The sequence below is a fragment of the Staurois parvus genome, unplaced genomic scaffold (genome assembly GCF_062004578.1).
Source record: "Staurois parvus isolate SC_StPar_1 unplaced genomic scaffold, SC_StPar_1.0 ptg000049l, whole genome shotgun sequence".
Taxonomy (NCBI): Eukaryota; Metazoa; Chordata; class Amphibia; order Anura; family Ranidae; genus Staurois; species Staurois parvus.
In genome coordinates, this window is record NW_028317845.1 from 249,898 (window position 1) to 276,450 (window position 26,553).

A 26,553-nucleotide genomic window follows, 5' to 3' on the forward strand; every position below is an offset into this window, starting at 1 on the left:
TGACTGGCCTGCACAGACTCCTGACATCAACCCAACAGAGCACAGAATAGAATGGTCAAACATTCCCATACACACTCCTAAACCTTGTGGACAGCCTTCCCAGAATAGTTGAAGCTGTTATAGCGGCAAAGAGTGGACCAACTCAATATTGATCCCTATAGACTAAGACTGGGATGCCATTAAAGTTCATGTGCATGTAATGACAGGTGTCCCAATACTTTTGACCAGGGCTTTCTTTCTGCCGGAACGCGGCGGTACTGCGTTCCGCCACCTTTTTCTTCTTGTCCCCGCTCACCGACTGCCTCTGCAGAGCTGACAAGCTATGCAGAGCAGCGAAAGTGACAGGTGCCGGACGCGGCTTGTTTATGTCATGCTTGCGCGTGCCCGGCACCTGTCACTGCCGCTGCTCACAGCCGGTGAGCGGGGACATGCACGCTTCACCCCCCCCCCTCTACCGCCAGCGTGTAAACATCGGGGGCGCGCGGCCACCCCCATAGGAAAGGTGTATCTTAGTACACCCGGCGGTGCGCGCTGACGTCATCACGCCCTCTGCTCGTCGATCCTACCATAGCGCGGATCGTCAGCATCAGGTAAGGAGCGGCGATACAATTTTTCTCGCTTTTCTTGCTAATGTGGGGGGGGGCAGTGTTACTCGCTATTCTTACTAATGTGGGGGGGGGGGCGGTGTTAATTCCATACATTTACTTTTATAGCCCCTCCCAAATTTTACTTGCATTCCTGTTCTCTAAAGGGGTGGTCCTAGGGTTTGATGGGGGCGTGGCCAGGTTTGGGTGGGGGAGTTCCACCACCTTTCCTCTGAGAAAAAAAGCCCTGCTTTTGACAATATAGTGTATGTGTAGCTGTGGGTTTTTTTTTATTCTATTGTCTAGGAAATAACCCTTTGTATTCTGCTTTCTAGGTAAGACCAGTAAATGTTTTTTTTTAAGTCATTAGCACTCTTAGCTAGTACCACTTCCTTCGGCAAATGAGGGTTACATCTTCTAATCTTAAATTGTGGCCAAATGTCCTCTTCAGGGATGTGAGAGTAAACCATTTATTACAGCTACTGGAGTCCCCTTTTTATATATTTGTACACTGTAATTTTATCCCCTACTAAGTGCCTCTTCTACAAAGTAGAACTGTAATGTATGTAATCGTTTCTCATAGCTGAGTTCCTCCATCCCCCTTATTCATTTTGTTGCCCTTTACTGAACTCTTTCTAATTCAACAATGTCTTTCCTGAAAGTTAGTGACCAAAACTGAACTGCATACTAAAGATGAAGCCTAACCAGTGTCTTGTAAAGGGGTACCTGCTTCAGAGAATGTGCAAAGACTTTTGTGGGATCTGATCTCTTGAAGAGTTCACCTTGTGTGGCTGATCTGCAACCTCTTTGAGAAAGTTTCCCTTGATCCCTTCCTTGGACCTTAATCAGGCGACTTCTAAGTTTTCTGCCCATTGCTCCACGACCAAAAGTACTTTGCCCGACCAGGGCCAGATCAAGAAATTCCTATAACCATGTTCTATGCTTGAGGTTAAGCAGGTCTGCTAAACCTCAGACACATCTCTGGATGTTGATGTGGATGATTTTGTCCATCCTCTTGTTGATCTGGTGTTCCCTTGCACCGGTATGGGGTTGTGATATACTTTTAATCCCTGCATATCTTTTGTAGGGGAACTTATTTTGCAACCTATTGCTTTTTTTTCAGTCTGACTGATCTCGGGGTTGGTACCCTTGAGTTCTCTACCAGTCTCAGGGAACACTTGGCCATCCTATGGGATATTTTATGCTGATGTTTTCCTCACATTTTTGGAAATATACCTTCCCTGAATCCTGTGGGCTGGCAGTGTGAGGTTTTGGCTGTCACTTGTTGATCATCTAGTCTTCTCTTGTGGACTTTTTTTTTTCCTCAGAGAATGTCCTAAATTCCTGTAGGCGACAGTATAACTGGACCATTTCTGATATTCTGAGTCCCTTAATGGACTCCAAGAAATAGATTTTACAGTAAGTACAAAAATATTACTATTTTGAAATTTGAAAACTTGTCACATGACTGAAATTAGATTGCCTTGGGCTGGTGTTAAAGGTTTTCGAATTGAGACTTTTATGTCTTTTTGTCTCAAACATTAGCCTTTTCGGGGTTCACAGATGCTTTTCCCTTCTGCATTTAAAATGCACTTGACAGTTTCTTGGGGTTTTTTTTTTAATGAAGGAGATAGCTGATAGTTAAGTGAACCTGATATGACAGAAATATTGAAGCTGCCATTGCTGAGGCTATCAGAGGGTCAGAGGCCACTTGAAGTCTGAAAGACACTGGTTTCGTCAACTGGCTGATGTAACACGCTGTCTCTTGTCTGTCAGGTGCCAGAAAACCTGAGAATCCTTTGACACTCAAGCTAAACTGTCGGGCTGGTACAGTTCTATGGGAATGCAAAACCTTTCAAGCAGGTCAAATTCAGATACATAGTAGGTCACCTGCAGTTCAGATGCACCTGTCATGGAATTCTGAATGATCTCGGTAGCATCGCAAATCGATGTCATTCTGATGCTGTTGTCACAGGCCCTAAAAAAAAGCTACATGATAAAATAATTTTGTAGGAAAGAGTGCACAGTTATACCTAATAAATACTGATTTAAATGCGCACATAAACCCAATCTGTCTGGTTCCGTTTTAGGTTCAAAGTCAAAATTTTCTCTCAAAAACTTTGTCCTATGTTGTTTTTGTTTTTTTTACTTCCCTTGATTATATATTCTTTATTTTCGCAAAGTTCCTCTGCCCTGCTTCCTGTTTAAATTTTGCTGGTTGCAATAGCACTATTTATAGAGTTACCCTAACCTGATTGTGACTTTCAATAACACAGGGGCCTGGGGGGGCAGCAGAAGGAAGAGGAAGCTGGACAGGAGGGGCAGCATTTACTAGAACTATTCACCTGTGTTTTTTCTACTGCAGTGCCTGAATGCTGGTGGGAGGGAGAGGAAGAGAAAATTACATTCAGCTGCTGCAGGAAAATACAGGTGAATAGATCTGGTAAATGCTGCCCCACCACCCCTCCTGTCCAGGTGTGACAGGGAAGCCGCACTAACCCCCTGAAGCTACACCCCTGGTCTAGTCTGAATAATGTGTGCAGGTTTCAGGCGGACTGAAGCTTGGACACGTGATTCAAAACCTGGATTGTTCGGGTGAATCCAAGACAGGTCTCCCCAGCTCTTGTGGAAGCAGAAGTCCAGCAGAAGCTGTCAGGGCACGCTGGGAGTTCTGGCTCCACAACAGCTGGTGAGTGACAGGTCCACTTTTCAGCTAATAGCCAGCCCCCAGTCTCCACTCACTACATCCAAGGCTGTGGCACTAAAGTTCCCCAGGGGCCAGGTCTTCCTCAGCACATCTGTCACGGCATCTTCACACTGGTCCCACACAGCAGAGTGATGTCCGTGTACAGAGCAGAAATATGTCCCCTGGAAGCAAGGTGTGATCATCAGAGTTCCCAGCCATCTGCTGCCCGGGAAGAGGAGTGGGGAGTGCAGGTCACCGGGGAGAGCATCACTGGTCAGTGCATGGTAGTAGGACATATGGGGAAGCTTCACCACAGAGATCCCCACAACTCCAGTCCAGGCTGAAAAATGTGGCCACCCTAGGTGCGGCAGGGGGAGCAATCACAGGAACAATGCCTTGTATTTGTGTCTCTCCCTGCAGCAGCTGAAAGCCAATGGGAGAGGAGACACAGACACAGTATCGTTCCTGTGATTGCCCCCCCCCCCACTCCCTGGCTTGCTCACAACTGGATTTCTCTACTGTTTGGGGGGTCCCTGCGTGCCTGGGACCTCTACAGGAGAACTGGTGCTACCCCCTTAGCGGCTGCCTTGAGCAGCAGCAATCAGGACACCAACGCACCCTCCCCTCCCTCCAGCTGGGGCAATGAGCTGGAATCTTATGGAAACATTGTAGTTATCAGTCCTACACCAGTCCTGTTCTCTTGGGGACTCCAAGATGGACACTGGGAGCCTGGGGGAGTGATGAGGAGGAGGAGAAGGAAGAAGTGAGGCAAAGGTCGACTGCGCCCTAGGTTGCTACCTAGTTCGTCTAGTGGTAGCGCCGGCCCTGGTTATATAGTTTTAGAGGTCTAAGCAACATCACAACTTCTGCTTATATTGGTGTTCCCTTAACCTTTTCCTGACAATCTAATGCATATATGCTGTGGTAGGAAGAGTGGGCTTTGACTCCCAGCCATCACACATATTTGTCCACAGAAGTCTGAGGTTATATGCTGAGAGCACTTTGAAAGATCTTAGTTAAGGGCTTCCGTGACTGCTGTGTGAGCCAATATGGTATACAAGTATCACTGCATGAGTGCATATAATTCCTTTGCCACAGGACATGCTTGCCTCTACAATTAAGTCTAAGTGTAATGTGGGTAAAACATGTCCGGGGTGAACAATGGTCCAGGGATTTGAGATGAAGCCTGTCTTTCATTTACTTCACACTGGAGTTGAATACATATTGTGGTGTGATACATATCTTAGAGCAAGATGTTCTTTGTCTTTGCCATTACCTGAATATAGTGTAAACCTGAGAGACTGATACTGTGGGCTTAGAGCAGCACTGATCTGGTGTAATGCAGTGAGAGCCATTTGCAGCAGTCCCTTGATCAAGAAGCTGATCAGATATGCTAGATTGCTAATCTGGCTGCTGTATCCCAGCAAACTTTTATACTGTGGAAAATTTACAGGTATTAGACAGCTGTGATGGCAAAATTAACTAGATAATTTAGCAATGAAACAAAAAATTAATTAGCGGTTGCTTTGTTGCTGATATGTATTTTTAAAAATAAAAAGATCTTTACTTTATCATTCATTGAAGGACACAGGAACTCTGGAATCCATAAACAGTCGAGTTACACCGTGGCCTATAGGAAGCAGAACTAAACATCTGAGCACCACAAACTAAAAACACTATTTTAATTCATTTTTAATGTTCAGAGCAAACTCACTCACCCATCCATGCCACCATGCTTTATTTTGGTGAAAAATCACTTTGAGAAACACCTGGCCATGTTGAGTAACAACAGATTATTCATGTACCATTTGCTTCCTGAAATTCATCTGCTCTTAGCTCAGGCATGCAGGCTGGAGGGTTTGCCTAGGCCTGGAAACAAGTAACTGAAGAAATGTAAAATAGAAAGTTTAAACAAGTAAATATAATATACCTTCCTATCTGTTTACTTGTGCTAACAGCATAAGAATAAAAATTGTCAGTGTTGACTGAAAGAGTGAAGTTCCCTTTTTAAAGGATAAAAAAAAAATCAAGTTTATCCACTCCCTCCACTTTCTGGTGGTTCTCAGGCTTACCTAGGTGATCCGTGAGCCTGAGAACCCATCTAACAATTGCGGCGGCTGAGCATAGAGATGAGTAAAGGAAAGATGGCCTCCAGTCATATCTATGCCCTTGGAGGACTGTAGCAACGTCATTACATCACCTCTGGTTCCAGATGACAATAAACAATGCCTTTTTTTTCTTAAGGTACTAGATGCTTTTTTTTTTTTAATTTAATGCTTTACATTGTAGAGGAGAGATATGGGGTCTTAGTGACCCCAGATTTCTCTATAAAGAGGACATGTCACTGCTCATTTCTGTCACAAGGGATGTTTACATTCCTGTGATAGGAATAAATTGACCAAATTTTTTTTTTTAAAAGGACAGTGTAAAAATAAAGAAAATGTAATAAAAGAAAAAAAAAATCTTAAGCACCCCTGCCCCCCATGCTCACGCGCAGTGGTGAACACATATGTAGGCCATGCCCACATATGTAATTGGTGCTCAAACCACACATCAGAGGTATTGCTATAAACATCAGTGCGAAAGCAATAAGTCTAGCACTAGATCTCCTCTGTAACTTTAAACTGGTAACCTGTAGAATTTTTTAAAATGTCACCCATGGAGATTTTTAAGTACACTAGTTTGGCGCCATTCTACAAACATCATCTTTCATATTTTACAAAAATAATGAGTAACATATTGTTTTTTTGGGGTTTTTTTATTCATTAAAGTGTATTTAAAAAAAAAAAAACGTGTTTGAAAAATCGCTGCGCAAATACTGTGTGACATAAAAATTTGTAGCGACCACTATTTTATTCTCTCAGGCCTCTGCTACAAAAAAATATGTGTTTGGGGGTTCAAAGTAATTTTCTCACAAAAACCATTGATTTTTACATATATGAGAGAAGTGTTATAATTGGCCTGGTAATGAAGTGGTTAAACTGCTGACAACTTTTTTTCTTGATGACTTCATTCAAGACTTCTACACAGCTGCTTGATCTGGTGCTTACATAGTAGCTATCCGGATAAGTGTATCCTCAGCAATAGCTTTGGATGCTGTACCCGGACCCTGCTGGACTGGAAGATTGTGGGGCTAGATGGGAATGTGACCTTTGGGCACTGAGCTCTACATTGTGGCTCTTTATAGACCTTTGTTTACTGTGTTGGCCACAGCGTCACAGCGCTTTCCAAGTCCAAAGTCATGGCATAGCTTCTGGTATGACTGCCATGGCGAGATAAAGCCCTGGGGGCTACCTCACAGTTGGTACCTTTTTTGGGTGCTTTTTCAACTCTTCCACCTTTGCTGGTTTCACCACAGTAAAGGTTAAGGCTGAGGAAACCCATTCATCAGCCTATTCTGGGCAGTCAAATTAGTTTACTCAAGGCTTCATTGTTATTTCAGTCCTCAGTCTTCTCCTGGAGAGGCTGCTTCTGAGCCACCAGCAGATATTCCAGATTTTCAAGGGGGTGTTTCAAACCTGATTGATGCAGTACATGCCATTAGCCTGCTTTTTCAGACCTTGAGTTTCTAGAGCTCCCACTGCTGCAAAGAACTTAACACTACACCTACCGTTTGTGCCTTTACTTTATGGAGACTAAAGGAACCTGTAGGAGCTTGGGTCCCTCCAAAGTATATGGTAGAATCTCACAGATTGTCTACTTAGCTCCCAGTTAAGTTGAAATGATTTTCCGCCCTGTGTTGGTGGTGACATTGATTTGTGAAACTGTCACTTTAGGTTAAATTCCCCAGAGGACCCTGGCCTTGACGCCCTTGTATCATTGAGTATTTGGTACAAATGTCTGAAGCTTTGCTCTTAGCTGTGATGGCCTTTTAGAAGCATCTTCACTCTTTAGCTACGATGGCCTGTTCCAAGAATCTTGTTTCTCTCATAGTTCTGATATTTGTTCACATGTATAGAGCACTTTGGCTATGTACTTGGCATGCCAATGATATGTCCCAGGAACATTTGACTTGGTTGTGCCTTAAGGGAAGTTGCCTCCTTGATCCTGATCTTGACATAGTTATTACCAATGCCACTTGTGTTCAGATTGTGCTGCTGCCTTAGTGCAGGAGGTAAATGGAAGCGATATAACAAACACTTTTCCTTTCACTACTACAGTGGTAAAAAGTATGTAGAGAGCCAGAGCCTTCCTCCCACTCAAGTCATAGGGCTTGAAGCCAGAGTCCTCCAACCTCTGTGCTCAACTATCTGCTTGAAGGTGCTCCCCCACTTCCACAAATGGAGGGCTTTTTGTTCATCCTGCTGGGTCTATATTTAGCTTGCCTCCATAGCTTCTGGGTGCTCAAGTCACCCTTTAAGTTTAGACCCTCAATTTTGACATCTCTTCAGCTTGCCATGCAATACCCTTCTGGTAAACTCTGAGGCCTACTTTTTGTAGAAGCCTGTCCAAGGGAATGATATCTCTCTCAGACTCATGCTACTTCCCATGCAGAGGTCCTTTTCCCTTAGATGTGTTTAAGCCTCTTCTGGTGCTTGACACGCCTCAGCCTAATCCAGGGCTCAGTGATGATCAGTCCCTGCTGCTCTTTTTCTTGGTAAAGACATGACGTTTCAGCATCCTCCAACAGCCTTGCTATAAGCACTGGTCCTTATGTCCACCCAAGTGCTTTTTTTTCTGGCATCCACATTGTGGCACATTCAGTAGACCCTCCTTAAAGAGCATCAGTTTCCTGGATTGCAGGTCGAGTAATACTGAGCATCCCATATTTTGCAAACCTCATCTAAATAAGACTTGTCAGCTGCCTAGCACTGGTACCCTGGGAACACCATTAGCTCAAGTCCTTGCTAAGGAAGTCAACTCCCTGTGGATCTTTGACCTCTTCCCTATGGAGAAGACTATTACCCCACCCTCTCTTTTCAGGACATGTGACAGCCTTGTGGAATGCCCTTCATGTATGGTCTATCAGTGTCTTTCAGACTCTTCCTCTGTGCTAGGGGGTTTAGTCTCCTGACAAGACACCAAGATGCCTCTGTGGATCAAGAGGTTATTTACACTATTGCTGGATTCCACCTCACTGCCTGTCAGCTGGCTCTGCATTTCAGCACACAACTGAGAGCCGGAGACAGCAGCACCTGCTACTTTCCTAGCCCTGTTCTTCAGTGAGTGCAGAAGGAGCAGAGTGGAGAGCAGTGACTGATGGTCAGTGCTCTTCGCTTGGAGTAGACCAAGAACTGAGTGATCAACTGTCATGCGATGGCTCAGTTCTCGGTCTTAGAGTGAGCATGGCACAGCTGCAGCATCACACCTATGCTGCAGCATGGAGGTGAGTATGGATGTTTGTTTTTTAATTATATTGTTTTGACAGATCTATTTATGCTACTCTTCTTTGTGGTAAAAAAAATGATTAAAGTATATCTAAAGCCATTGTACAAGGGAGAAAATGTTCATATGAGCTGCACATTAACCCTAGGTAAGAAAGTGTAACAGCCTCAGCCGGGCTTCAGCCAGGCCATGCCTCCAACGCATTTCACTCAGCCCCCAGAGCTTAATCATGGGGATGTTTAAAGCCAATGTTCTATATTTTTTTTAATCAGATCATTTTTATTAAGTTTTTCAGAGTTTTTAACATAAAACATCACACTTTCAAACAAATGGCTCAGTTAGTCATAGGTGGCCCCAGTACAAATATCAACCAAATACAAATATATTCAGTATCATGCTAAATTTGTTATACAGTGTAGAGACATTAACAAAGCATTCTAGAGATTAGAATGTCTGGTGTGCATACATAACTGTGACTACTATGCATAACTTGTAATTGGCTAGACATGCAATAAAGAAAGGGAGAGAATCTAAATATTTCATGCCATGTGATTTGTGTGTTCGTTATCATCAGACTCAAACATTATACAAAGACATCAGCCCACGGGCACTCCTGGGGAGTCAGTACTCTCAGGTATACAACACACCAAACACTTCCCCTTATCTATGGTAATAGCCTATGCAGTATGAGAGGTCAGGGCAAGGCCCGGAGTAGCCAACCATAAGTCCCAAATGTTTTAAAATTTTGCAGGTCGTTTTCTATGTTGGCAAACTAGTTTCTCCCTGGACAATGTTTGATTTATTTGAGTTTTCAGTTCTTTGAGTTGGTGAGTGGGGAGACACACTTTTCTGGGCAATTAACTTGCAGGCCTGGAATAATACCCCATTGATTGGGATAAGTGTGTTCTCTGGCAAAGCTGATTCTTTCACCGTATTTATCAGAAAAAGCCCAGGATCTACGGTTAAAACTACCTGAAAAAACAAAATTTATAGTAGCTAAAATATCACTCAAATATCTATGTATTTTGGGATATCTCCACAACATATGGATGAGGTTAGTTGGGCCTCCATTTTATTGGGGGCAGAGAGGATCCTCCCTCTGGTGTCAGGCAAATAATTTTTCAGCGGTATTGTAGGTTCTGTGGAGAAGGAACTGTTACGTTAACTTGTAGATGGGGAATAAAGAGACCTGTAGTAAGGTGGACAGAACAGTTTCCCACTTGTCTTCCGATATGGTGCACAGGTCTTTGGACCATTGTGCTTTGGCTGGTATTACTGTTGAGTTTTGAAGCTTAGCATGAAGGATGGCATAAATTTGTGAAATAAGACCTTTTTTGTGTCACCGCTTGTTAATAAACAACTTTTGAAATTGTAGTTTGTGAGTACAGGCTTGGGACTGAATGGCTCAACTGCGAGGTGTTAAAAAACCCTTTGATGCCATGTATCAAATTCTATACTTGAAATTTGAAGAGGTCAGTGTCATACCATATATCGTATTCCTTTACAATCATTGTTCTAATTTCTAATTTTGAATTGAGCAGGGAATGGTTGGAACTCCTTTAAGGTTTTTATTGCTATCTGTATCTCTGTTAGGGAGATTTACTCTCAATTTGTCCTGATGATTAGTCACCAGACTGAAAGTGAGAGTCCAACATTTTGAAATGTGCCAGAGAGGTTTTATCTTCCAATAGGAACACATTTTCTGGTGACACCTGTCCAAGAGGAGATTCCCCTCACTTTGGAGGGGATTTATTCTTCTTTCCTGTTTTGCCTATCATCAGTGGAGTGAAATATATTCAATGGGACACGGATGACAAAAAATACCCACGATATTTTAATCTTTCCCTACTCTATTCAAAACAAAAAATATATTTTTTGGATCAGAGGTAATAGCTAACTTTTCAGTTAGAGGGGGAACAGGTTTGAGCTTTCCCTAAAAAGTTGCTTGATGTAAATGAGGAAAAAGTTCTATCTCTAGATAAATTTGCTTCTTTGACAGAAAATTTAGCATACCACATGAAATATTTTTTCATGCATTAGCAGCTTACATTGTAAGCCCTTTTGTCATGGACAGTACTCAGTGGAAAGCCATCCACTATCCAAGAAGACAGCATATCTTTTGAATTTTCCAAACTAACTTTTTTTTTCTAATTTTGAAACCAGACCAGATTTGGAAATGTGAAATTTTTACCATTACTCATCAATCATACTCTGTGTAAACTATGCACCATGGGTCTAATGCAGGAACCTACAGTACCTGCAGTAGATGTTGCAGAGACTATGGCGACCTTATATATATGCTCTGGCGATGTCCTAAGCTGCACAGATATTGGGTCACAGTCATTAGTACTATTAATGATGCATTTGACACTGATATTAAACTAGATCCCAAACAATGTATATTGGGTATACTGGATGATGTAGTCCCACAGACAAACCCCAGAGCACTATTTCAAGCTTATAAACATATTCTGAAAAACTGGAAAAAGGAACATCCATCGACTGCATAATGGGCACTGTCTTGTTATTCTAATTTTCCTAATTTACCAACATTGAGGCTGTCCTAACAAGTTTGAAAGAGTATGGGAGGGTGGGAGGGCTGGCTGAATACCTCTTACCTTTGTAGAGACCACAACAAAGAGCAAGAGTCTTTCTCTGAAGTATACTGACAGAGGATAGACTTCTCTACTCTGGAAGTGGATAATTTATAAAGAAAGACTTTGCACACCTTTTGTTTTGATGCACTTGGAAAAAATAAATGTTTATTTGGTCAGTATATGTTTTCTTTATTAGAAAGTAGGATATACTTCATTCATTGTATTACTAAAGAAGGGAAAAGTGTTCAAACCTGCAATGAGATAAATAAAGGGTTCTGCCATTACCAACCTATTTCTCTCATTACAAAAAAAAGAACACGATCTCTCTCTCTCTCCATCTCCCCCTCTCCCTCTCTCCCCCCCCCCCCTCTCTCTCTCTCTCTCCCCTCACAGAAGTGAGTACACCCTTCACATTTTTGTAAATATTTTATTCTATCTTTTCATGTGACAACGCTGAAGAAAAGACACTTTGCTACAATGTAAAGTAGTGAGTGTACAGCTTGTGTAACAGTGTAAATTTGCTGTCCCCTCAAAATAACTCAACACACAGCCATTAATGTCAAAACCACTAGCAACAAAAGTGAGTACACCCCTACTGCAAACCTGCTGCAGAGAACTGCTGATTCTTAGCAGTGTAATTTGTGTGAATGAGCCCTAATAGTTTTAATACACAACTCTCAATCTCAAAAGCCTGAATGTATGATTTACGCACACAAAATATACCTGTATAATGAAGTGCAAAGCCTAGTAGAAACTAATCTGTATTATTTTTGTTCCATAGGGTGGCAAAGGCCAGGCTCCTCCTCCTCTGTTACCTGGCCTAGGACAGCAGGGTCGTGCACCACCACATGGACAAGGACCAAGTTCTACTAAAAGTATGACTTTTTATAGTATGTTTTATTGTTGTGGTATTATCTTATTCCCTCACTTTTTTAATCTCATATTAATAATTGTGAGGAATATAAGAAAAATAAAAAAATAGGCTACAGCAGTCCTGTAAGAAGATCAGAACTATAAGCCATATTTATTCTCAGGTGATGTACGTGGCTCTACAAACCACCAGCCTGAACGACGACGTGAGCCAAGTCCTTTTCGCGGTGGACAAGAGTGGATGGACTCCAGAGACAGTAGAGTACCTCCTGACAGAAGAGCCGCAGCCCCTGAGGCACACGAGCATTCTGATGAGTTCTACGCAGATGATCGGTTTGGACCACGTGCACATGAGTTTGATAGCAGAAGCGGAGGTCCTGCATTACCAGATGACAAATGGAGGCGAGGAAGTTCTAGCCCACAATATCCCACTAATCATAGAGATTACCCTGAGCGAGAAAGAGATTCAGCCCGATGGGAGGGGCGGAGGCACTCTGATGACCAGTATCCCAGAGAAGAGGATGTGAGGTTTCGGGGACAAAGAGATGAAAGGTAAAAAAAAATAGCACAGTTTATAATGAAGATTTGCATGTGTGAGGTTTGCTTATAAGGGATGGATCAATAAGAACAGGTGTAGGTTTGTTTTCTCCTGTAGCTTAGTAAGCATAGCTTCTTGCAGAGCCCAACAATCCCCAATACATCAAATGTTTTTCAACCATAGAGGGGAAAAAAATACATCTTTGTAAACAGGCAGACTTTTAAGAATGGGAGTGAAGAGCGTATGTTTTTTGGTTTTTTTTTTTCTAGTCCAGTGTTTGCCTTAATTTATTAACCTCAACTGGAGAAATAACAGCTGGTTTCTAGATGCAGGGACTGTACATGACTATATCAGACATGTAGTATAACACTGAAATCGCTAAAGTTAAACATAATCTTAGAAGCTACCTCCATCTTTTAGGCTCAATACTGGCTTAAAATAACAATAACAATAATAAGACCTTAAACAAACCAAAACAAATACACTTAGGCAGGTCATACATTTATACAATTTTCTTTCCTTCCACCACAGTTAGTATTGATGGGGGAATCCCTCCCGCAGTGCTATTGTGTCAGGGAGCCTTCCGTGACAGCGGAATACAATGATTAGTATTGTCCAGCTATAGCAGGCGACACTAATTGTTTGAGAAAAACCCAACAGGCCGGTTGTTCGCAAGTTGATCGATGGATCAACTTGTGTACAACCAGGGTGCCCATACATGGATCGAAATTCATCTGGTCCCTGCTGAACTGGCCGCATTTCGATCCACGTATGGTCGGCTTTATTTATGTTTATTGGGGAGACTTTATGCATTTGTAAATTCATGTCAGTTGATTAGTCAGTTTAAAGAAGAAATAACCACTGGAGACTCTGGACAGATCTATATCCCCATTACCCGCACCATGTAGGTCAGATGAATCATCACCGGAGTCTTACTAGAGACTTACTCCTCCCACTCCCTACGGTCAGAGGAATCATTTCTGGAGTCTCAGTACAGATATACCTCTCTCTTGTCCACCTGTACAGAACAGAGGAATAATCACTGGTGTCTCTGTACACAGGTGCACAGGCCTTGATAAATAAACCTTTTCTGTTGTGGTTGACAAGCTCTGCACTGACCTCTTACACCTCTGTATGGGTGTTTGTGATTTTGCAGTAGAAAATGGATAGAAATATGAAAATTGTTTGCGTGCTGTATATTTAATGCCATAAAGGAGAACAATGCCAGATTTTTAGTTACATGGGGATCCTTTGGGAGCATCCGAGTTCTATGTTGAACCGTGCAAATCTTCTGACACATCAATACCAAATTAAAAAAGAAAAAAGCGCCATTTACAAAAAAACCAAAGTGTCAGCAGCATATCCCACCCAAAATAAATTTAGGCAACAATAATCCTAATTAAAAAGGTATGCGCTAATAACAAACTTATACAAAAGGTGTATATCATCATCCAAAAAAAATTTAGTGTTTTAAATAAATTATAGTGACCAAACATAAATTAGTGTCCAAAAAAATATATATTAGTGTCCAAAAAATATATATATATAGATCTTCAGTGACTTGAACCAATTGTGAAAAATCCACCACCAAAGAGATTAAATGAACTCACCAGAGCTAATGGCTGGTCAGATTATAAACCAGCAACAGCGCTTGTGCTCTGGGAGCAATAAACCCGATGTCCAAATAGATATGGTGATGTTTCAGACACTTCCGGATAGTAATAATCACAGACAAACAACTTTGCAGCCCAATCTCTTATGATGAACTTCTCCACTCTCTCATATCTCCATGAGAGCATACAGTACACTCAGGGACAAAAAAAGAGAACATAATAGTGCAATACGTTTTTTCATTTATTTCTTTAATAAAAAAGGTATAAGGAAACTCACAAACAAGGTGTCCAACAGACACCAGCTTCAATCGCAAAAAAGGTGAGATACAATTACCGCTCACCGCGGATCTCTCCCATACAGCACAGAACAGCAAGGCTCTCTAACGTCCACATCGTGTAGGCCACGCCCAACCGGTTTCGTCACACCGACGTCATCAAGGGGCGGTACAAATGGGAACGTCAGACAGCTCTTATAAATACCACCCTTCATCTACATAATTTTAACACCCAGCCAATCACTGCGTTCCTAGTCTCCTTAATCACGCCAGCTTGAACAGGTGTTTCCCAATTTAATTATACATATACACTCTACTACATAAAAAGCTTTGTCTGTTTGTCTGTGATTATTACTATCCGGAAGTATCTGAAACATCACCATATCTATTTGGACATCGGGTTTATTGCTCCCAGAGCACAAGTGCTGTTGCTGGTTTATAATCTGACCAGCCATTAGCTCTGGTGAGTTCATTTAATCTCCTTTGGTGGTGGATTTTTCACAATTGGTTCAAGTCACTGAAGATCTATATATATATATATTTTTTTTGGACACTAATATATATTTTTTTGGACACTAATTTATGTTTGGTCACTATAATTTATTTAAAACACTAAATGTTTTTTTGGATGATAATATACACCTTCTGACACATCAAAACTGTTATAGACATATGATTGTGGTTCGGAATTTTGTGTTGTTACTCTTTAAAATACATGATGCATTTTGTAACTTAAACTATCAAGACCAAAATCAATACAACATTTTAGTTTTAAGACTGATTTTGATTTGTTTTCTTCAAATTAGTTTTCGCAGGTCTGGTCCTCCAAGACATGAGAGTCGTGGCTCTAGAGGAAGGGAAGGATTCTTTAATGCAGATGAATTTGGTCCGGATGACAACTATGATATGAAGGATGAACCTAGTAGAGGGCGGGATTCTGGTAGGGGTCGTGGTCGGGGTTCTCAGAGAGGTTAGTTGCCTCCTTATATGTAATCTGTTTTGTGAATTGTTACTATAGATGTAATTTGGTTGGTGTATAGTTGATCTCTCTGTTAACTGTATTGTTCTACCAGAAGCAAGAAAAGGACTTCTACCCACTCCAGACAGGTTTCCTGTTTCAGATCGGGGGCCTAATCACCAGTCTCGAGACCTAAACAGAGATGGAAGTAAGAACTCCATTCTATCTTTACAAAACCTTAGTGTGTGTTTTTGTTTTTTTTACATTGACAAAATATCCTCACCTTTTTATTGTGCTCAAAACTGTAAAAGAGTTAAGGTTTACTCTAAGGGCAGCCATACGTGGATTGAAATTCGACCGGTTCAGCAGGGACCAGGCGAATTCCGATCCATGTATGGGTAGGCTGGTTGTACAGAAGTCGATCTACTCACCACCATCCTTTTTGAAGAACACTGTATAACTACTAGACTAAATGGTATTTTTCTAAAATGTAATATTGCCCACTTTAGTGAATCTACCTATCGAAAACTGATATAGTATACTGATATAAGCACTATTACTTCAGGTAAGATCATCTTGTATATCTACATGCTTTTTTTTTCTCCATCAGGTCAAGATCACTTTCAGGGCAGTCCACACCAGGACATTCCAACCCCAGAAAGTCACTCTCCAGCCAGCAGGGAACGATCATCTTCTTTACAAGGCATGGATATGGCTTCTCTACCACCTCGCAAAAGACCTTGGCATGATGGACCTGGAACCCCTGATCATAGAGATATGGATGCGATGGGAGGCCCAGGAGACGACTCTGGGAAAGGTAGACATGAATTTTCCAGAGAGAATTACTAAGATAAATGATCTCTAAATCAGTAGAGAAGGGTTGTCTGTTTATTTTTGGTCAAAATCATAATTTGATATCAAAATTTGTAAAGAATTATATTGGAGATAATATGCTCCAAGCCAAGCAAAGTTAACCTTTAACCACTTCCCGACCGGCCGTTGTATATAAACGGCCGGAAGGTGGCACTGCAGGGCCGGGCGGCCGTTTAAAAAACGGCCTCGCCGCACCCTGCTTGTGCGCGCTCACCGGGAGCGCACCGCACCGCGATCCGGTGCCCGCTGTGTCCTCCGGACACAGTGAAACACGGATCGTCGGACGGGACCTCTGTACGAGGTTCCTATGATGTGATCACTGATTGGCCAATCAATGATCACATGCAAAGTAGTAAGCAAGATGTCACTTGTGACATCATTGCTTACTACGTGTGAAATCTGTGAATGATCACAGAGGTAACATGGTACAAGGCTATTCACAACAGCCTTGTACCATGTAACAAGCTGTGACCAATCACAGCTCACTCAGTAGTTCTCAATGGCTGCAAGAATGCAGACAGAGAGAAAGAGAAATGATTGCTTTTACATCCTATATGGGTGTAAAAGCAATCAGTGTAAAGAAAAAAAAATTTTCCTCACCCCCCAAAAGTAGTACAGTGTCACCATGGTGACACTGTACTGCTAGGGTAACAGTATGTAAAAATAAAATAAATAATATAAAAATGTTTAAAAATTATAATTTTTGATTATAAACTAATTTTGGCTTATTTCTTTTTTTACTATAAAGATAACGAAATAAATTTTGGCCAAGATTTATGATGAAATATTATTTATTTGCAAAATTTTATAAGAAAAACACTTTTTTTCAAACTTTTTGGACATTTTCATTTACATAGCAAAAAAAAATGAAAATCCCAGCGGTGAATAAATACCACCAAAATAAAGTTTTATCTGTCTCAAAAAAATGGTAAAAAATGCATATGGGTACAGTGTTGCATGACAGCGCAATTGTCATTCAAAGTGTGATAGCGATGAAAGCTGAAAATTGCCCTGGTCAGGAAGGGGGTAAAAGTGTCCGGACTGGAAGTGGTTAAAGACAAATGAGTATATTTTGCCACAGAACCTAGACATGCATTGCTTTTAGTAGACCAAATGTTAAATGTCTGACAAATTCACTTTAAAAGTCCTGCATAAGAGGAGGGTACCACAAGGTTCTGCTGTTACTTTTTATTATCCAGAAAGCTGTTCACACTTTGTCTTTATTATCAAGGTCCTGAGTTCTGAGGTATGCCCCTCCCCCTCCTGCCTGACTCCATCCTATAAAAGTACATGAATATTACATGGTTTTCTGGATGCTGAATATAATAGACACCACTAAGGAAACTAACTAAGGAAAAAAATCAGATAATTTTCATTATTTACAATCCATTACTGTGATTAGGGTGTTGGTATTGAAAAATAGAATTTATTTATTTTTTAAGCAAAGTAACCCAACACATCTAAAATCATACAGTGTCTAGGTATGTAGTCTCTCACTGTCTCTTGTTTTTCTACCTTACAGGCCGGGAAATATCTGGACCTCCAGCAAGGTCACAAAGACTTAGCCGTTCCAGCTCCCAGGAACATGAGGAGGGTTCCACAAGGGCTTCTCGGGCAAACTGGGGCCGGGGAGGATCTGGATCCAACAGCAGTATAAACTCTAGTCAGTGGAGAGGAGGTCCTCGGGGGAGTGGAAGTACCAGCGGAGGTGGGAGGAGTCGATAAAGAGTCCATATTGGACCAAACATTACAGGACTTTTAAGGATGGCTGTGACATCAGTGCTGAAGAGGATTGTGCTTGTAACTATAAACACATTTTTTGCTGGAACACTGGAAACGTCATAGAACTCCAGGAAAAAAGCAATTCGACTATATTTGTTTTTCTTGTTTTTCTTTTAAGTCCTTTTCCATCAGTGCTAATGTTGTTGCAGCTGTCACTTCCTGCCCTCCCTTCCCTCAAAAAATGGGAGATAAAAAAAAAAAAAAAAAACTGCAAAACTTTGTACAGTTTGTCAGTTAAATAGTTATGTTTTTTTTTTTTTTTGTAAGAAATGCGGAATGTAAAGTTCTCAACAAATAATGGAAACATTCTGCTTTTTGTTTTATGCCCCTTTTGTTGAGCAGTAATACGTTGTTTATATTAGTGTTCAAGTACCCTTGTCTATGGTTTGTTTATGATTCTCAGAGGTCTCCTAAGCTACTTGAAGGCATGAGGGGACATTCACCCTGCCTGGCCACTGTGTGGGACAGTTGATCAGACATATTAGTAGACTGTCTTAACTTTTATATCTTAATTCTACAGTACAGAACACAGGCTGAGTATTCATAAACCCTGGAATATAGGCTGGTGCATTCAGGTGAATGGAGTCCTATTCTTCTTTTTTTTTTTTTTTTTAACTAAGGTGATAGACCTCTTCAGAAACTGATTGGTTTCTATGTAGAAGTGAAATTTTGCACTCTTCAGTTGTAGTAAAATAAACCATATGACGTCCTTCCATTCTTGTCACACAGCATAGCGATTGGTAGTGAGCTGTGTCCCTCAGACACAGCGCATCTCAGATCAGGGTAAAGAGCCAATGACGTTGTCTCTTTAACATGTTGTCAGCTGTGTCCAATTACATCTGATCACATGTAAACAAATGCCGGTTATTGGCATTTTCTTTCCTCAGCGCTGTCACTATCTGAAGAAAGGAAAGCCGATAACCGTCTTTCCTGTGGCAGGAGGCATTTACATTGATAATCATCAGTGCCCTGATTATCAGTGCCCATTAATGCTGCTTATCAGTGCCTCTTTATCCATGCAGTTTATCAGTGAAGAAGAAAAATTACTTATTTGCAACATTTTAAAACATTTTTAAAAAGTGAGGGTTTCTTTTTCCAAAATGTAGTCTTTTTGCGTTTGTTTAGCAACCAATACATCCAGTGCTGATTAAATACCACCAAAAGAAAGCTCTATCTGTCTGGAAAAAACCTAAAAACTTAATTTGGATACAGTGTTGCATGACCAGGCAATTGTCATTCAAAATGCGAAAGCACCGAAAACTGAAAATTGGGCAGGAAGGGAGTAAAAGTGTCCAGTAGTGAGGTAATTAAAAGGACAGGCTTTGGCCTTGTCCATTGTTTTTCAAAACCTTCTGACTTTGATCTCCCTGGTCAAAACCTTTATTCAAGACATATCTTGGATCGTGCTCCAAGCCCCCCCCACCCCCCATTTCTTGGGCCCTCAATCTCGTTCTATCTGTTCTGCAGCATCCATTCTTGTACATCAGGAAATCCTCTTGATCATCTCTCATGCAAAGGGGCATTCTTAGTTGCTATCACATATGTCAGGCGTGTCTCTGTGTTAGAAACGCTCTTCTAAGCAGCCAATCCTGTTTCTTCACAAGGTCGTCTTACGCCCCATAAAAAGAAAAACCAAAGTAAAAATAAACAATAGTGACCAGCCCTGCCTAAATGGTAAAAGTGGCAAACAACCAATGGCACTCAACTCAAAAAAATCAATGTGCAAATCTCAGGGATTTTAATGCTATGTAACCAAAAATAGGTAATGACTGGATGTGTTTCAAATAAATCATCTAAGGTGATACACCTTGAAACCATAACTGAATAAAATCACTTAATACACTCAGAAAAACATATTTTTTTGTGATAAAAAATACAAAAACTAAAATGTCATTAAGCCCCAGGGAAAGATTTACTAAATCTGGTGCAGCTGTGCATGATAGCCAATCAGCGTCTAACCTCAGCTTGTTCAGTTAGGCTTTGGTAATAAAAACTGAAAGCCGATTAGTTTCTATGCAGAGCCGCACTAGATTTTGTACTCTCCCATTTTAGTAAATAACCCCCTAGTGTCAATGTTATCATAAGACCATCTTTTCTTCCTAAGCTGGCATCGGTCCTTCACCTTGCTGAAGACAGGCTACCATCTTTGTGCCCTTCTCCAAAACACCCAAAGGGAATTGTTCTTTACTGCCTGAACATAATCAAAGCCATCAGAGTCTACCTCAAAACAACAGCTCCCTATTCATCCTGCCCTCAGGACCTCTCAAAGGACATCCTGCTTCCAGGTCTGCCATGACTGGCTGGATGGATAAGACCGCTTACACCCTAAAGAAAATAACTCCTCTTTCATTTTTATGTGCTCTCTCCACCATGTCAGTGGGTGTTTCCTGGGCATTCTGGTACCAAGCATCTGTTTCCCAGCTCTGTAAGGCTGGTTCTTTGTTCATACTTTTTAAACTTTTACCAGGCGGATGTCCAATCTACTGCCTATACAGGTTTCAGTTGCAGGGATTTTGCAGGGGCACTCTAAGTGGGTCAATTGACCCTAGTTGTTGTTGGGTCTGTTGGCACAGTTTTGTTTGCATAGTTGTTGCCCACCCTTCTCACTCATTGTTTGGGGATGTCCCAGAGTCCATGAATATCAAGCCTGTGTGATGTACTGATTAGGATCAAAGGAGTTTTGACTTGTGTGTAAATTCCATATCTTGGAGTAAAGTGCAAGACACAGGCCACACTCCTATCTAATCCTTTTTTACTCTGCATTGCTTGTTGCGAAATAGAGCACTCACAGAGTGGAGTAGGGTTATAGGGGAGATGCCCAGGGGGCGTGTCCTCAAAAGCTTGCCAGTGTCCAATCACCTGAATGTACCAGCCTATAGGGAACCAGTGTCTATTATTATTATTATACAGGATTTATAAAGCGCCAACAGTTTGCTCAGCACTTTACAATATAACGGGAGACAATACAGTAACAATACAGTTCAATACAAGAGGGTTAGTAGGGCCCTGCTCCTTGGAGCTTACAATCTAGGAGGGGGGGGCTAGTGGTACAAAAGGTACTAACTGTGGGGGATGGACTGGTTGGAAGAGTAGAAGATTCCAGTATTAGATGAGGGCAGGATAGGCTTCCCTGAATAGATAGGTTTTCAGAGATCGCCTAAAAGGGAGCAGAGTAGGCGATAGTCTGATAAATTGGGGTAGAGAGTTCCAGAGGATGGGGGAAGCTCTGGAGAAGTCCTGGAGACGAGCATGAACATCAATACTTGGCCTGTGTCATATAAAATATAGCATTTCCTAGAGAAGAAAGAAAATCCATACACATCAAAAAAACAATGATACACTGGATGTGGACATTCATTATGGTATCCCAGTAAATATGACTTAGTTAATTAAATTATTCAGTTTATCACTTCTTTTCATTGGCATAAATACAAATGCTCAATCAAGCTGAATGTTTGTGATTATAGACAAAGGCGATGGCATGTATGCATCAAATGGTCTTTGAAAGGCTAGGAGCACCATTAGGCCCACGTCACACTAGCAATCCTACTGCTGCCTGCAACAGTATAGCTAAGAGAGAAGTGAAAAAAAAAAAATATTTTACCAACTCGTGGTGGCACTCCTTCACTGGTAAAAAAATGATCACACCACTCTGTTGCTTCTCTCTCCCAAAGCAAGAATTTGCGGCATTTTGGCCAGTCAGGGATCAACACCGCTGCCAAGTTGTTGCCTGTCAGAAGATTGCAGATGTGACCTGTCCCTTACACTTCTTAAATGCCAGGTAGAAACTCTGCTTAGTTACTAAAACTTAAAAGAAGCTCACTTAATGACGGTGATGTTCTTAAAGGAGTTGATGATTTTCACTCAATAAGTTATGATTTACTTCGGTTATATAATTATGTGGAGCAAATTCTTGTTATTTTCATCTGTACATACATGATTGGATATTCAGAGTGAACACACCTACAAGATATTGAGTGAAGATGTCCACTGGCTTTAGTAGTCAGCCTCATTGTGCCTCCTTTTTATGAGAGATTTGGGAAACTATCTGTAAAGCTGGCTATAGACCTGAAACAGCTCAGCCAGGCCAGAGTGGTTTAGTTCAGGGCTTAAAATTTTTCAAGTCCTGAGCTACTAGCCAGGCCTTAGAGTTACTCACCACCAACAAATACACACAAACAGGAACACCTGTACACACACACGCGCACACGCACACGCGCACACACACACACGTACACACACACGTACACACAGAGACACATGTACACACACACACGGAAACATGTACACACAGAGACACATGTACACACACACATACAGATACATGTATACACATAGGCTCGTACAGACACGCATACACACAGATACATGTACATACACAGAAATACACACGCACAGACACGTACATACACACAGACACATGTACATACATACACATGTACACACACACAGACACATGTACAGATACACACATGTACATACACACAGACACATGTACAATTGTACATGCATACACAGACACACACATGTACACGTACACCCCCCCAATAAAAAGTTGCAGTACTTCATTGTTCACGCACAGATCCGGGTTCTGCACTCTAGAGGGAGGCAGAGAGCACAGCACACACTCCTTGCTTTGCTTTCACTGCGCTCAGCTATTGAGCAGTCTGACAGCTCCCAGTGCCAATGACAGATCCGGCCTGAGCTCCGAGCCTGCTCAGCAAGACAGCCCTGGGGGACACACTCGCCCCCACCATAATTTCCACTCGCCATTGGCGAGCAGGCGAGTGGAAATTTAAAGCCCTGGTTTAGTTCATAGTCTTGTGTGTATAGCAGTAGCAGGCAGCTGACAGCCAAGTGCTGTCTTTGAAAAGAAGGATGGCTAAGATAGGGCCTAAAATGGTTTTCTGATTGCTATAATTTCCACTGAGGTGCTAACTGCTCCCCTTTCCATTTAGGTAAAACATTTATGTTCAAATTAGCTTGACTATATTTGTTAGGGAAATGCCAGTGAATAGTAAAGCTTCTGGGCAACTGGATTGTGCTACATGATCAGCAACTGTTGTCTGCATGGGCACTGTTTATTTGGGTACTACAAATATGTTGCATTTTAATATGGTAGATCTGCCAACTTGCAGAAGTGTTAAAAAAATATATTCAGAAATTTGTTAATTTGCTGTAAGTAGTGTTTTAGATCAGTGCTCTTACAGTTATTATACAGTGTTCTAGGAACCACTCTTCTCTTTCAATTGCACCACCCTAAACTCTCCCTGTTCTTATGAGTCTCTATACACACATGACACAATTTCCACATATTTTCATAGAGTGGATATTTAGGCAGAAGAGATCCCGATAACATCCTTGGATGAATGTGTAGATGTTTCAGAATTTAATAAGAACGGATGTTTAAAATGAGGACAGTATACTGGAGATTCATATTGATCAGAGACAAATTAGCTGGAGCACTAATGTTTGTGGCAGTTATACTAAAGGGGACCTTTCAGGACTGCTTGCTTGGATAATGGAGATTTGGGAAAAGTAACTGCTGATGCCTGCGTAATCAGATTTGGAGGCAGAAATGTACTTAAATGCCACGGGGCCATGGAACCTTCACTCCTCTTGCTGTTTTTTTGCCCTGTACAGCACTTAAGGTGCCAGTTAAAATTAGGTAGAATTTCACCTTTCCAGTCATTAGAGGTTTGAAAAGCAGATGATATTGTTGCAAAGTAAAAGCAACATACAATTTTTTTTTTTTTTTACATAAAATCTTTTCTTATCCATCTGCATGAAGGCAATGCCCACACCGATGTCGAACTGAGAGCAGTGGCTATGTCGCATTGGACATGAACCAAGACTGCCTGTAGGAACACCTGTGCATTCCATGCAGGCAAAACATGCTCCTCATGTGGGTGTATGCGTATGTGCACCTCTGTGAATGAGGCCTTAAGTGGGAGGAAGGCCTCCAAATTTACTCTATCCCTCAGAGAAAAGGGATAAAGCAGCAGTGTCAGAGCTGCAGGCATCCAGCAAAAATAATTAGATCTGTGGGCTGTACCTAAAGGAATCAAGGATCAGACTGAGATAGAGTTAAAATACATTTATTAAGACAAATTACACATTTCAAACACCAACACCAGTAAACTATAAACTATGCAAGTGACAAAATAAATGTGATTGTGCAAACCCCAAATAACAACATAATTAACTATATACACAGAGGGAAAACTGGATAAGGTCAGGACAGGTACAGGAGCCAAGAGGAGCAGGGAGCCAGCTACTAGAAGCAGGAAGCAGGTCTCGGGGTCGGGTATAAGGATGCTCAGGCACGGATGTGGCTTGCAGGAAAAATACTGAAGCACTGATAAGGGTGGGCTTATATACCTCTCTGCAGCCCATGTCAAGTGCAACCCAATTACTGGGAAAGTCCAGATGCTAAGAGACACCTGCTGATGACCACTGGAACTGTGCCATTTTACTCTGGAAATAACAGCGCCACCAGCAGTGGACCCAGGTAATGACACAAGTCCTAACAGTCTCCCCCCACCCCTTGAGAAGCTACCTCCGGACGTTCCATTTTGCCTTTAACCTGACAGTCCATGTGGGTGCAGGATAAGTCCAAAAAAGTTTCATGTCTGCTGATGCTCTTGCACTTTTCAGGCCAAAGTCTTTTAACCCACTGGAAGGTGTGGCACTTGAGTCTGGTAATTGGTCATGCACCCCACCGCCAGGGTCTGGAAGCTGATTGGTTACCCCGCCACTGCGGTCCGACAGCTGTCTGGGTTCCCCATAGGTCAGATCCCTGAAAAAGCGCAACATCCAAAATCTCCATGCCCTCAATGCAGCACATGTCCCAATGTTGGGACCTTGAAGGCCTGACACCAGAATCCCTGGTCCATGCAACTACCCTGACGCCAGGGTGTCCCATCACAACCGGACCTCCCACATCTGGTTTGCTAGCAACCACTTCATCCTCTAACAGTCATACAGGTCTACCTAAGGCATTGGTTACCCAGCAAGGGTCCCCTAATGCACCTGGGATTGCAGATATGCCACCTAAGTCAAGGCAAGGTTCAGATGGAACTCTGCCCTTTCCCAGAAGGTCTCTATTACTGGGGCTTAACTGGGGAATGCAGTTCTTACTTCCAAAGTGGGTATGCAGATTATCAAGCCTTGGTGCAACAAATGGCTTCAAGAGGGACAGCGATCAGGATCTTTGGCCGAGCAGGCAGCCCATGCCAGGCATGCAACAAACTTGGAGGAGCAGCAAAATTAGACCCAACAGCAAATGAGACTCTGGTTCCAAAGTGTAGCTGGGCAGCAGGCACAAAACCGTTGCAGGCAGGCAAAACGCCAACAGCGACAGACCGGGCAGCAGGGGGAGCACCATCAGAGGCATGCAGGACGGCACGGGGAGCACCATCTTTGAAATTTTAAAATTTGGCGGCAATATTCCCTGTCCTCTGTTACAAGCAGTGTACAATACAAAACTTCCTCTGACTGCATCTTGCAGCAATCAGCAAATGCTGGGACCCGATTCCCAGGTGCAGCGCATCTAATCATTAGTGGCTTCAGTATTATGTCAGAGATGTAGGCATCCAGCAAGGGTAATTAGATCAGTTGGCTGTACCTAAAGCAGTGTTTCTCAACTCCAGTCCTCATGGACCCCCAACAGGTCATGTTTTCAGGATTTCCATTATTTTGCACAGGTGATTTGATCAGTTTCACTGCCTTAGTAATTACCACAGCTGTTTCATCTGAGGGAAATCCTGAAAACATGACCTGTTGGGGGTCCATGAGGACTGGAGTTGAGAAACACTGACCTAAAGGAATCAGGGATCAGACTGAAATAGAGTTAAAATAAGTTTATTAAGACAAATGACACACTTCCAATACCAGTAAACCATAAACAATGCAAGTGAAAAAATAAATGTGATTGTGCAAACCCCAAATAAACTAATTAACTATATACACATGGAGGGAACACAGAATAAGGTCAGGACAGGGACATGAGACGAGAGGAGCAGGAAGCAGGATACAGGGAGTTGGTTTCAGGGTCAGGTACAAGGATCAGGAACCAGGCTCAGGCAGGGATGTGGCTTGAAGGAAAAATAGTGAAGCACTGATCTTTAGTCAAGGGTGGGCTTATATACCTCCCAGCAGCCCATGTCAGGTGCAGCCCAATTACTTGGACAGTCCAGCTGCTGGGTGACACTGAAGGTGTGATGAGATAGATAAAATTCAAACCAATGGAGAGTACAGTCATGGAGGCCAAGTAAATAGAGTTTTTTGAGGAGGAGGGGGTGGTCAGCTGTGTTGAAGGCAGGTCCAAGAGTAAGAGTATGGAATAGTGAACGTTGGTTTTAGCTGTTAGTAAGTAGTTTGGGAGTTTTAGGAGAACAGTTTCTGTGGAGTGTTGTGGACGAGAGAAGGTTATTCTCAATGAGGTGGCAGC

At 42.0% G+C, this 26,553-nt stretch overlaps 1 protein-coding gene across 2 annotated transcripts in view; it reads left to right on the plus strand.

The window, feature by feature from the left end:
• Positions 1–21,495, plus strand: part of WDR33 (WD repeat domain 33) — a 126,178-nt gene extending 104,683 nt beyond the window's left edge. The window contains exons 17-22 of one of the 2 annotated variants that reach the window (XM_089665541.1): positions 11,974–12,067; positions 12,227–12,614; positions 15,295–15,458; positions 15,529–15,654; positions 16,057–16,263; positions 17,842–21,495. In XM_089665541.1, the coding sequence (XP_089521667.1) occupies positions 11,974–12,067; positions 12,227–12,614; positions 15,295–15,458; positions 15,529–15,654; positions 16,057–16,263; positions 17,842–18,044 (1,182 nt within the window). In that variant the 3' untranslated portion in view covers positions 18,045–21,495. The remainder of the gene's footprint in view (positions 1–11,973; positions 12,068–12,226; positions 12,615–15,294; positions 15,459–15,528; positions 15,655–16,056; positions 16,264–17,841) is intronic. The other variant, XM_089665545.1, reaches the window with a different exon arrangement.
• The last annotated feature ends 5,058 nt before the right edge of the window (positions 21,496–26,553 follow it).